At 45.9% G+C, this 13805-nt stretch overlaps 1 protein-coding gene across 4 annotated transcripts in view; it reads right to left on the bottom strand.

The window, feature by feature from the left end:
• DZIP1 (DAZ interacting zinc finger protein 1) overlaps nt 1-12528 on the bottom strand; it is an 88062-nt gene extending 75534 nt beyond the window's left edge. For all 4 annotated transcript variants that reach the window (XM_030567516.1, XM_030567524.1, XM_030567532.1 and 1 more), the window contains exons 1-2: nt 12396-12528; nt 4135-4750 (exon numbers count right to left, since the gene is read on the bottom strand). In XM_030567516.1, the coding sequence (XP_030423376.1) occupies nt 4135-4596 (462 nt within the window). In that variant the 5' untranslated portion in view covers nt 4597-4750; nt 12396-12528. The remainder of the gene's footprint in view (nt 1-4134; nt 4751-12395) is intronic.
• Between the last annotated feature and the right edge of the window lie 1277 nt (nt 12529-13805).

The following is a 13805-nucleotide window of genomic DNA, read 5'->3' on the forward strand; positions in this document are numbered from 1 at the left end:
AACTGAAAAGAAAAAAAAACATGTATTTTTCCCATTGTGAAATTGTATTGCCACACTCTCTCTCCTTCCTCCAGCATATATAACTCAACAATAGCTGAATGGAGAAATTTGGGATTAAATTGCACACTTTGAAACTATATCCATGGGGGGGGGGGATTAGAATCATAAAATACCATATCTCATCCAGGCAATCTGGTAAGTGCAAGATTACTTCTGCTTTGTGGAGTCTAGTTTTAAATGTGCCAAGCAAGGGGGATTTCATCCCTACTTTTGATAAATTATATATGAATACCTTCTTTTATTATGCTAAAATTCTTCTCTTCTGCATATTGTTATCGGGACACACCCCACCCCTTAATCTAGGGTTGCCAACTTTATAATATTTAAAAAACAGACACTCCAACAAGAGGGCCAAAACATCCCTCACTCTGCCCTCTTCCCACGCCCCAGACCCTATCCCTGCCCCACCTCTTCACTCCCCTAAGACCCCACACCCCATTCACTTCTCTCTTCCCCTTTCCCCCATCACTCACTGCTTTTCCCCTCTGCCCGGGTCAGGAAGGACTCACCCGCGGAGCCAGGCTAGGAGTTGCAGTCGCCCAATGTAGATAGGAGGCGGCCCCAACTGAGTAGGGGCTGGCGTGGGTAATAACCCAGCGCCCCCTTGCCTCCCCTGCCTGTAGTAATCAGACTTTCCAGTCAAAAACGGAACACCTGGCAACCTTAACTTAATCACCAGGCAGTCAAGGCATATCTCTATTATGGCTCTGATCCTGCACCAGGTTCCACTAATGGGGAGTCCCATTGACTTTAGCAGATTCTAATGCAGGATCAGGGGCCTAGCCTTTTCTCATAAATCAATCTCTCCAACTCTCAAAGGTCTTCTGTAGCTCATCCGCATTCCTCTGAATTAATGAAATTCCCAGAAATTAAAGGCACATCCAGGTATGATGGTGCCAGAGCTATGTAAAGATTTAGTAAGTAAAGTAAGTAAAGATTAGTGCCCTTCCCAGGATGCAAAGTTTGCAACCCAAAATTGCACTGACTTTTTGTTTCCTTCCCATATGATACTGAAAACTCTGATGAAATTTGCAGAAACCTACTATCCTTAGATTTTTTTTTTAGCATTACTGCTTTTCAGAAACTTAGAAAGGGAATGAGATAAGGAAAAGTAGAGTTGTGGGGGAATCATGCTGGAGAGGATAATAGGGAGGAGGAGCTGGAGCAAGAAAGGGTGACAGTTGCAGATAAATAAAAGCACTGTTTATTAGGATCCAAATTAATAACAAAATACAGCAGAAACTCACTGATTCATGCACACAGACCTGCAAGAATCTGCCTCCCACCCAACCTTTCAGGAAAAATATAAAAGCAGAGGCTGTAGTAAGGTGCCAAGTTACATACTTTTTTTTTAAATACAAAATGTACTACAGAACATTTACACATTCTTTATGATTTGTCCTGCCTCTAATGGTGTGCATTTAACACACTCATTTACACTCATCTTTTATAAATGGAGATAAGTATTTTATCACATTTTGATCCTACTGGTATATTTTTAAAGTTTTTTAATTCATCCTTAAAGTACATTTTGCCCATTTTAAGAGTGATAAACAGAAGACCTACTATAAAACATGAACAAAATATACAGCTGTTGAAACTGATTGAACCAGATTGTGACTCAAAACCCCACATTTCTTTCATAAGGTATGATGGCTAACTATCCTTGGCTATTGTATATGTTTCAAAACATACAAATCTGCTTAAGGGAGCTACAACTGCACACTTAGTCAGTCACACTGATGTAATATGAATGTAAAAGACAATTTCAAACTTGCTCAGCAGATTTAAAATCTGTTCATTACTGTCAAATTCCCAGGTCTCATCTAGAATTTGAAATTCTACTACTGATAGCTAGTATGATATTAAATATAAATGTCTTGCAACCACCACTAAACCCATTAATAATTAAGTTACATTTTGTTGGATACATGCAAAGAAGTACTGACATAAAACCTAGATAGAGAAGGTACAGTATGGCAGCAAAGCAAAGAACCATCAGGGATTTTACACTGCAAGGGATTGCACATGATTTATGGTATTAAATTGGCTGTGAAATACTGTTATCCATTCAAGCACTAAACTCATGAAGTAGAAGCAAGCTCTTATTCAACAACTAGCAGATGGAAGGTTTATACTACGTGCCTATTACTGGTGACAATATTCCTCGAACTATTTTTCATAGTATTAGATTCAAGAAAGCTTTTATGTAACATTAAGATCTTGCAAAAATCATCAAAATACGAGAAATTCAAATATAGTAGAAAACTGTCATTTCAGCATTAAGAAAGATATTATTTGAGTTTTTGAGCCTTAAAATTATCACACCTTAATAGCAATTCCATTTGACAGTTCATATTTTTACAGTTTTCACTTGTTCTGGACGTGAATTAAAGACATTAAACTTAAAACTCAAAACTCAATTACTGTACATCACTTCGAAAATAAAGTGCACATGCATTAAGAAAGGCAAGTAAATGTTTACAGTCTTGCTCATGAAGGGGCCAAAGCTTTAATGGGCATGGAATCTGAATTACACTGAGCAAGACTAGCAAAAACCCCATTGTCTGGCACTCTAGGACAGCCAAATGCTTGATACGAACAAATGATACGTAATAGTTGCCTACTAGTCAATCTGCACTTACAAATACTAGATATAGATAACTTGGAGTCCTCCATTCAGACCCAAAGTGCTCACTCCATTTTACAGATATTACTCAATATCAGTTTCTGAACTCATCCCTCACTAGATCTGTCTAATTCTTAGAGACAATAATTTACTCCAAGAGATAAAAGGGGGAGAAAGAGCTTTTTATTTTATATGGCCTTAAATGGATAATGAGATAAATGCGGCTGAACAGAAGAAGGAAAATGAACTATACTTCAAGGCCAGTATTTTGCTCGATTCTTCTCCGGGCTCCACTAAGCCAGATATAGCCTAAATGCATTTTGAAGAGAATGCATGCACATATTTGTGCTGTCAAATACAATGAAGGGATTACTTGACATTCAATTGAGTTCACAATTAAACTGATGCAGGGGCTCACTCAGTTTTCATTTTCAACCCAGGTCAGACGCTCTGGTCAAAGAAGACATCTAGACCTTTTGAAATGCAAATCACATCAGCAGCTTCTCCTTAAGGCCCTGATCCTGCAACTGAAATCCACAAGGATCCTGTATTCGCATTGTGTCCTAATGAATTCTGCCCATATGGGTACCATCACAAGACTGGGGCCTAAGTGAGGGAAATATACAACAAATAGCATAATCTGCTTTTTAAAAATACAGAATTTTGGACAAAATATAATATCTTCCTACTGGACCACTGAATTTAAGATGGAAATTATTCCTTAATCAAGACATTTTAGAAACAAAACTTTTCCTAGCCCACTGACATGCTGATGTTCCCTCCAGTTGGGGTTGAAACACGTTGGTGGCATAGCACGGCAAAGCTTGCATTGCTCCTACCTATGCTGTACCTACTATTTGGATAAACAGGACTTGGACCTTCAGGAGTGTTAGGTTAGAATATCTTTCATGAGAGTTAAATGAACTTTAAATACACACACACAAACACACAAAGTTGGCCCGAGGCCATGTTTGCCCAGTTTCAGCCCAGTATAGTCTTTAAATTTTGGAACACCTTTTAAGGCAGTTATAAATTCCCAAAATACTCGTTGAAAAAAAAATGGGGAAGTTGATAGAAAAATTAACAGTTTAAGAGTCTAAGACTTAATGTTCCCTATACTCCCTTGCCTGCCTTCCACCTCACCTAATCATTCGCTTCAGATTCACTTTAGGTATGTCACACAGGATGGTGAAATGAATGTAAGCCTGGAAAAGGCTCATCAGTCAATAGGATTAGTTGGAAATCAAACGCTTCCTCTCTAAAGCAGTATGAGATTCTGGCCCCAAAGTGCTAGGAATGAAACCGCAGCCTCCGGGGTATTTTGATGGATCTCGTGAGGGGTGGGGGAGCATATCCCCAAGGTAAGACAGTGTTTCCTGCCTGCCTGCCCTGCGGTTGCACCATGGAGGGGTTGAGCGCTAGCAGTGACTATAAGTGTGTCTCACCTGGTGATAGCTGGCTCTAGCCTCCAGCATCATCTGCTGGGTGCTGATCATCTTCTTCCGCCGCCTGCACTCCTCCTTCAGCAGCTTCATCTCCTGGGCACGCTGGGCCGCCTCCTTGCCCACCTCCTCCAGCCGGGTGTCAGCTGCCCGCAGTGCCTGCTCGCGGCCCTGCAGCTGGGCACCCAGGTGCTCCTGGCAGTGCAGCAGGTACTCGATGGAAAGCTGCGCCAGACGCACCAGCTTGAGCAGCAGCGGGTCGGCAGGGCCCCGGCAATGCGGGCAGAGCAGCCGCTCGGTGCTGCAGAAAGTGACGTGGCTGAGGTGCTCCTGCAGGGCCGCCACGTCCAGCTCGCTCGCCACCCGCTCCACGTCCACAGCGCTCAGCCTGCGCCAGTCTGGGCTCCCGTGCCGCGGTCGGAACTGGAAAGCGGGCAGGGGACCCAGCGCGGCAGTGCTGCCCATCCCGGCCAGGCTGCAGTGGGAGAGGGAGGCACTGCTGGGCGCGGGGCCACGAGTCCCGCCACCAGGCGGCCGGCCCAGGCCTCAGGCTCTGACCATGAGCTGGGCTGCAGAGCCCAGAGCCCCCTCCTCGGTGTCTGCTGCGTTGCTATGGCAGCTGTGGGGAGAGAGCAAGAGTGAGACGCCTGGTACCTCCCCTGCCTCTTCCCTATATTACTCCCCCTCCACTTTCTCATTCCCCATCCCAAACACCTGTCCACCCCTACAGCCTCACCCCATCCCCTCCACACACTTTACTTCCTCATCCCCCATCCCGAACACTTTACCTCCCCCACGGCCTCACCCCCCCCACACACACTTCACTTCCTCATCCCCCATCCCAAACACCTGTCCACCCCCACAGCCTCACCCCCGCCACACACACACTTCACTTCCTCATCCCCCATCCCAAACACATGCCCACCCCCCCACACACTTATCCACACCGCTCACCCCCATCCCCACACACTTCACCACCTCACTCTTCCATCCCCAACCACCTCCAGGGCCGGCTTTAGGCCGATTCCCCCGATTCCCCGGAATTGGGCCCCGCACCTTAGACGTCTTTTTAAATTTTTAATTTTTTTTTACATACCTGGCGGTGGCTTGGGTCTTTGGCGGCACTTCGGTGGCAGGGGGGTAAGAAGCGAGTGAAGGACCCCCCGCCACCAAAGTGCCGCCGAAGATCCGGACTGCTGCCAGGTATTAGAATCGGGCCCCACAGCTCCTAAAGCCGGCCCTGACCACCTTACCCCTATCCTCACCACCGCTTCCCCAAACACCATACCCCACATCATCCTTCCTAACCTTCCAACACCTTGCCCCCCTGCATACACAACCCCTGGCATATACACCTCAGCTTCTCATCTTTCCAGTCATTTCCAAATACATCCCATATCACCCCCTCCTCAGGCACCCCTACACAACTCATATTGTATACACACCCCACTCTACCCCGTCCTCATTCCCACAGGCACCCCTATATCCCTATAAACATTCCACATGGCAGCATTCCCCCCACAAACACATCCTACATTTCTTCCCCTCCAGCCACTTCCCATGAACATCACACAATCCCTTCCAGTACACCTCACCCATTAGTCATATGTTTCACATCTCCCATTTCCAATATATACCCCTGTATACTTCATCCCCATACAGCACAAATACAACCCACATCACCATGCAGAAGGACAGAGAGAGAGCATGCGAGCACACATGAGACTAGGGCCTTGTTTTTATTCAAAGTTGCACAGGTTTAATTAAAGGTGTAATTTTTTTTTAAACCAATTTGGGTAAACCACTTCATTTGTTAAATCAATATTAAGCCATGTTTAGGAATGTTCACACAGGGTTTTGGTTTAAATAAGGCCTGGTCTGTGCTACAAAGTTAGATTGACGTAACCTGTTCCAGCATGTATCTACACTCAAATTTGTATCCAGCCAATGTAAGCACCATGTTACAGTGATGCAGCAAAACCACCTCCCCAAATGGCACAGAGCAGGGATGGGCAAACTTTTTGGCCCGTGGACCACATCCGGGAATAGAAATTGTATGGCGGGCCATGAATGCTCATAAAATTGGGATTGGGGTGCTGGAGGGGGTGAGGGCTCTGGTTGGGGATGCAGGCTTCAGTGTAGGGCTGGGGATGAGGGGTTTGGGGTACAAGAGGGTGCGCCAGGCTGGGATCAAGGGGGGCACAATAGATCTAGTACTGCACTGCAGACCGGCCACTTCTACAAGGAACTGCATGCCATACTGGGTGGAGATCCCACTAGCACCCAGCAGACCTCTATGGATACCTTGGAGGAGCCTAAGGCAGAGACCTCTGTAGTGAACACCAAGGAGGAGGAGGAGAAGGAGGGAAGATGCAGTGGGTGACTCCAGCCATGCCACAAGCCTGGACCTGTTTGAGACTGAGCCACAGTCTAATCAGTCCCACCAGGTAAGTGCAGATGAGCCTAATCAAGGGGAAGGGAACTTGCGTGTGTGTATGCATTTTGCCTTAGAATATTTACATTTAAAGATGACACTCAGTCCATCTCCAAGTTAACAAAACAAAGATATTGACTTTTCATTGTTTCATTGTACAAGAAGAGATAGAAATACAACAAACAGGCAGAGTTGCATCTGATTTTCATTCCCCTGCTGGTTAGGGATGTAGAGCACTTCATGTGCATAGAGATGTCCCTTTTATCCATCAGAGAGATCTTGATGAAACTTTCATGGAGATACTCCACAATCCTCTCCTGAAGATTTCTACAGATGGCTGCCTTATTTCTTCTTCCACAATAGGGCACTTTCTTATGTCACTCCGTGATGAGTTTGGCGAGCACCATAGTAGTAAACAGCTCATGGCATACAGGCCTGTGCGGGGTTCAGAACATCAGCAACTATGCTCTCTGTGCTTTTGTTATGCTCAGGAGTGAGATATCAGCTAAGATCAATAACACCAGTGGAAAATAGTGCCAATATTCAGTACCATTGCCCTATACTTATACCCATGGAATAGGAACTGAAATGTTATAGATTAATGGAACAGAAAATCCTTCCCACCTCACCCTTGGTGGACCATATTCATTGTGGCTGGGGATGGAGAGCAGTGCTGTGAAGAGGTGCTCTAAACCTGAAGTGTTAAGAAGCATTTCTTATTAAAAGTGTTTATGGGAGTAACGGAAAGGAGTTTTGAAACTAATCTTTCCCTTGTGATTGTAAATGCTGGAGTACATCTGTCTGTTTTTATCAGCAGCTTCTGGCACGGTGGCCTTAAGGGGAGCCCTCTCCCATCTGCACGATGCCTGACCCTGATAAGTAGGAGAAAAATGAAGGAGGACATGTTCTGCAAGATCCTGCAAGCCAGTGCTGCATCAGACTGTGAACGAAGGCCAATATGACTGACAGCATGGAAAAAGACAGAGAAGACGGATCCAGAAATCCCACCAGGACATAATGAGTTTTCTCAGGCTGCAAACCCAAATGCTGCAGACTGTGATGGACCCGCAGGTTTAAAAATCACGGACTCTCCACCTTATTTAGTTCTTGAAGAACTCCATGGTCACTGCCTCCTATGCTCCAACATACCATGTGGCGTTATAAGGCATGTTGTTACTACTCCAAGCCGGGGACAAGGAAAACCACATCTTCACATACAGAGACCTGTGAGAACCACGTTTATGTATGTGTAGCCACAACTGTCTACATTTGTGCACTGAAGTGGACATACATGTTTACTTCCTTTATAATATTAAATTTTCAGTCCAATAAGTTATGTTAAAAAAGTGTATAGTATCACCTGGGGGGGGGGGTCCACACTGGTTTTCTGTGCTGTTCCCCTCCTCCATTCAATGAAGTTCTATTTTTGGAGAATCTCATCATCTTTATTGCATCACAACAAATATTGCAGAATGCATAGCGATACTCAAAAGCAAACTATTTGTAAATGTAAATGCACACCAAACACCACATAATTCATAGCTTCAGGAAAACACTCAGCCATATTTATAAAAGTACAGTAAGCATTACACAATTCTTAGCAACAGCCAAAGCTCCAAGCACAGAGAACAGTGCACGAGAGAACGATACTGTAGCTGACCATTAAAGTGCTCTCTCAAAGCCTCTCTCAGCTGCGTAGCTCCATTGTTGAGCTCTTCTAATAGTTCTTGTGTTCAGAGTCAACTGACAGTCACTCCACCTTCACCCTATATTTGGCATCAGCTTTTTCCCTTTGCCTCACAGATATTCAGGATAAAACAGGAAGCTATAACCATTGGGATATTTTTCTCACTGAGAATCAATCTAGTGACTAAGGCAAGCTCTGCCAGGGTCTCTTCAATCTGCCAATAGCACATTCAACAGTCATTCTGCATCTGCTGAGCTGCTAGCAGCACCTTCCCTTGGTGCTGTTGAGGTGGCCAATGTATAGCTTCATGAGCCAGGGGAGCAAAATGTAGGCAGGGTCCTCTAGAATCAGTACGGGCATTTCAGTATAGCCAATGGTAAATCTTTGGTCAGGAAAGCCAGCGGGTTTCTGAACAGTCCCATGTTCTTAAAGATATGAGTGTCATGTACCTTCCCTGACTAGCCAATTTTCATACCAGTGAAGCATGCCCAGAGATCCACCAACAGTTGTATAACCATGGAAAAGCAACCCTTTCTGCTGATGTACTCTGTGGCAAGGTGGGTTGGTGTCAAAATAGGGATATGTATGCCATCTATCATCCCATCAGTTCAGGAACCCCATGGTTGCATATACATCCACAATTCCCTGCTCATTGTCGAATGTCACTGTCCTATGTAGCAAGATACAATTAATGGACCTATACACTTGCACAACATCAGTCCTCATTGTGGATTTTCCAAATCCAAAATTATTTCTCACTGACCTGTTGCAATCTGGAGTTGCAAGCTTCCAGAGTGCAATCACCACGTGCTCCTCCACTGGCAATGCAGCTCTCATTCTGCATGTGCTGAAGGGTTGCTGCAAGCTTGGCACACTGATCCAGGAATGTGGCCTTCTGCATCCAAAAGTTCTGCAGTCATTGCTCATCCCACTTACATTACGATGCAATACCAGCAGTCAGCTTGGTTCTCAGGTCCACAAGCAGTGCTCCATGAATGCCACCAACAACCTTGAATTATTTTCGCTATACCCCTCAGCAAACTGTCCTCAAAGAAATCCTCATGTCCCCGTTTTTTGAGAGTCCAGAGAGTACAGGAAATTCAGGAGAATCTTGCATCCTGTATTTTCAGTGTTCATGAGAATAGCGTGTAACCCAAGTGCCTAATAGGAAGATATCTCTTTAAGAGACTCATGTGGCGGGTAGGAGAGAGTTGTGTCTAGGGTCTTCATTGTTGCTAGGCAGATATAGCTCTCCACATCCAGAAACATCTGGATTTTGGGTGTGGTTTTGGTAGTTTGAGGTATGCTCCAATAGGTTCCCTGTGCTGGGGTCAGACTCCCTGAGGGCCAGCAGTAAGGGCAGCTGCTTTACAAAAGGCGATGTGCCCTGTATGAGTTGGGAGAAGCTGAGCTGAAGAGCAGAAAGCAGGCTGTTTCCCCTAACCATCAAGCATTTTGCACCAGGTTAGTGATATTGTTAACCCTCTAACAGGGAAGCATGGGTAATGTTAATTATAGAAAGAAATAATTGGGAGGGAAAAATAATTTCTTCTATTTTAATTGTATACTTTGAGTGTTTTTTTTTATTTTAGCCAAACTGTTTTAGTTAAATTGTCTCAACTAGTATGTATCACCAACTTTTCTTTAAATGTAGTAATGGTGAAAGAATAATTTATATTTTGCTATTTTCAGTTTTGTATTTTCTTGTAAGAGGTTGGATTTTTTTTTTTTTAAATCTGTACACTTAACTGAGTGGTTGGTTAATCAGTTAGCTGATTGCCTAACAGTGATTTTAGTAAAGGAAGAGTCGGCATGGATTCCATGAAGATTCCTGCAAGCAAGTGGAGGGAAGATGTTGTTTCAGATTCAGCAGATTGTATAGATTTTGTGATCAAAGACTCTGACACTCAGGTGAACCTAGCCTAAGTTTTGGGAACCCTTCTTCTTCTCACTGTGTTTCTGTGGGGATTGAACTTGTAATTTGTTTTCTTTATTTATGTATAACTGTGAAAATAATAGCAGCAAAGAATCCTGTGGCACCTTATAGACTAACAGACGTTTTGGAGCATGAGCTTTCGTGGGTATGGTGCCACAGGATTCTTTGCTGCTTTTACAGATCCAGACTAACACGGCTACCCCTCTGATACTGTGAAAATAATCTCTGTGGATTATAAAATGGCCATGTTATGTTGTAAAAATGAAATTATTTGTTTCTTTATCATAAAGTTTTATACAGTTGTTGTTTAATTACATTAATTTCTTTAATTTCTTTGGGGATTTGACTGTGGGGAGGTTGACCCTGTGCAATCCTTGCTGAAAATGCTTAGAGATTGAATTCTGAGTCTCCAGCTACTTTTCTACAGGAATTCACATTTTTTTAGGCACTTGAAAAGGACAATGAAGTGAACTCTAGCCCACCCAAAGGTTACAAGTGCACAGCTCTGTGGGTTCCATACTTCTGTCAGAGATGGCAGAGGCCTCTAGCCCACCCAAAGGTTATAAATGTACAGCTCTGGGGGCTCCATACTTATGGCAGAGACAAGAGTGCTATGCAGGTTTGTGGGATTATTTTAAAGAGGCACAAAAATTATGGACATGGACGACATTATCGGATGAAGAGAGTTGCATGCTGGAACTTGATCCATAGCTCCCAGAGATCCCTGGACAAATCAGTTCTATCCCACAAAACACTGCAAAAATGTCCCAAAAGGCATTATGCAGAACGGCGGCAGTTGGCATACTGGGCTGCCTAACAGCAGTGCAACTGCACTTTACATTGACACAAGCGCTCCTGGTGAGTAGTGGTGCAAATAGAAATCTTTTCTTGTTGGTACTGCACTCATGGGGGGAACACAAGGGGAGGGCACATGACCCTCCATGTGACTCCTCCCCACTCCGCCCCCAGCCTGGGGCCCCCATGCTCTCCTCATCCCCTCTGACACCCCCCTTACCTGTCTAAAATTTTACAACTGTATTTGTTAAACAGATGCAGTTGTAAAATGATGCTTTGGCCCCCTAGTGCCACCAGTACTTCCAAGTGTCATTGAGGATCCAGCAGCACCCCAAATTGAAAACTTCTTAAATGAAAGGATAGGAAAAACAATCACCCCACTTTCCCTTAATACACTATTAGTGCCTCCCTATGTCCAAACTAAGTTTCTGCCAGCTTACTTTTATCTAAGGGTATGTCTTCACTACCAATATTAAAGCATGGCTGTTTCAACCAATTTAAAGCAGTGCAACTTTGAACACAGGCACTAAAGGAGACACCAGGAGTTGCTATGGGACCTTTCCAGGTCGCTTTCTTATACATGTTCAGATAGAGAGGGGAGTTAGCAGCTGAAAGTAAACAGTTGGGAGGCAGCCTCAATCAAGAGGGGGGGAAGTCTGTTATTCTGTCACTGAGATCAGTGGAAGCAAATAAAAAAGGGACACTGGGTGCTACATTTCTAAAAGGGCTCATTTTCAATTTATTTTAGTTACTAAACAAATAACAGTTCCTTGTAAATGTTCTGAACATTGATTCCTGCACCCGAAGAGTAATTTTGGAAGGACATAATGTATTTTTTAATCCACAATAACGAAGTTGGAAACGTGCTTTAACTTAACTACACCACTGACTGGTGCCTCCAATAATCTGTTTACATTGCAGTGGTACCCAAAGGCCCAATCCGGATTGAAGCTCCATGGTACTGCCGCGGCTGCTCATTCCAAAATACTGCTTGAGGCTAAATGGCCAAGAAAACCCTGCCAGTTATTCACAAGCCGCCCCGCTAGTCCGAGCCAAGGCAGCGTGAGGGAGGCGGCAGGGTGACAGGGGAGCGGAGGAGGAGAGACGAGTCTGGCTGGGCCTGGCTGGAGAGGCTCCTGCACGGAGCTCCCTCCATCAGCGAAGGCAGGGGGGGCTCTGAGACGCCCGAGCTCGCCCTCCGCAATGTGCGGCCCCGGCAGAGCCGAGGCTGGAGAAGACCCGCGGGCAGCGACGGACCGGCGGGACCGAGAGCTCCCAACCCAGCCCAGCGGGGGCGCCACGTGCGGGCCCGGCCCGAAGGCTGGTCACAGCGGGGGGCAGACCCGCACTCGCGCGCAACAGGAGAGAGAAGACGGAGGGCGGCATCCCAGCCCCCGCCTCGCTGCTCTCACCTCAGACGGCGGTAGCGGCCGCGACAAGCGGGGTCCCCGGGCAGCGCCTCCTCCGCTGTAGCTGCAGCCCGGCAGGGCAGTTGCCGCTGCGCCGGGAGAGCGGTGGGGAAGGGGCCGCGGGGGTGACAGCGCGGCTGCTGCTCTTCCCCGCCCACCTCCAGCGGCCCCACAGCGCCGCCTCCCCCCCTCCGCGGCGGCTCCTGCTCTATGTCATAGAGGGGCTGGCAGGTTCCCCTCCTCCCCGCTCCCGTCTTCATTCCCGCCTCCTCTCCGGCGCAGACAGGCCTGCGCGCTCAGATGCCGGGAGAACGCGGAGGTGGTCTGGGGAGGGCAGAGGAGCCCGCCCCGGGAGAGGGGCAGCGGGAGCGCAGGCAGCCCTCGCCCGGCAATGGGCGGGGGGAATATCAACTTGGAGCAGGAGCGGAGACGTTGTGAATGAGCCAGCCGCAGTCTCCCCCGCCCCCTCCATCACCTTTCACTCTCCAGAGCCCTCAGTGCCCCAGCTCACTTCTTAGGGTGATGGTTGTGACACCCCCGTTAAAGTAACAGAGAGATTCCTCGCCAGACCCCTCTTTTTCAGCGCGCTACAGCGGTCTCGCAGAGCTGGCTCTAGTTTCTGGTACTTAGCCCAAGGCTGACTGCTGATTTTCCTCAACTCGAGAGGAAAAAAGGGGCAGATCAAGGTTTTATGAATTGAGGCACTGAAAAAAAGGTTGTAGTTTAATACATTTTTCTTGCCACTCGGAAAATGACTGTAAATGGTTAATGGCGGAGAGCCAACTTCTAAAGTTTGTGGATGATTCCAAGCTGGGAGCGGTTGCAGCTGCTTTGGAATCCAGAATGAGCTGCATGGGTGGTGCCTATAAGAAGCTAAGGGAGGCTAAGCCGCCATTTTGGAGGTGTGCCTGTGCAACCTTAAATTGGCCCTTGTTCAGCAATGCCCCAATATGGACTGTTAACCGCCAACCCTATGGTGGCTGAAATGTACAAGTCGTTAATGTCCTTTGACAACTCATTCACTCTCACCCATAGGATTCCATCTAACACTATTAAAGGACAAAAAAGGAAGGAGGGGAAAGGTTTCCTACACCTCTATCTTCTGAGTAATGTCTCACTATGTACATACTCATGCTGATCTTTTGCAAGATTCAGGACAGACCAGCTCAGATTAGATCATTCTGTTGAGAGAGGAGTCAATGGTAGATGATTTTTAGCTCCTTTAATAACGAATGGATATTTGTATGTCTGATATGATGCCACAATCCTTGATGCTTTGTTGGCTGAATAGTAAAGATTTTCCTTGCTTGTGGTAAAGTAGGGAGTAGTTAACCAGTAGTTGTTTCTAACACAGAATTTGAGGAAAGTTACTAAAGAGCCCATATTCTCAAGGATATTTAGGTGCCTAACTCC

This window comes from Gopherus evgoodei, chromosome 1 (genome assembly GCF_007399415.2).
Source record: "Gopherus evgoodei ecotype Sinaloan lineage chromosome 1, rGopEvg1_v1.p, whole genome shotgun sequence".
In the NCBI taxonomy this organism is placed as follows: Eukaryota; Metazoa; Chordata; order Testudines; family Testudinidae; genus Gopherus; species Gopherus evgoodei.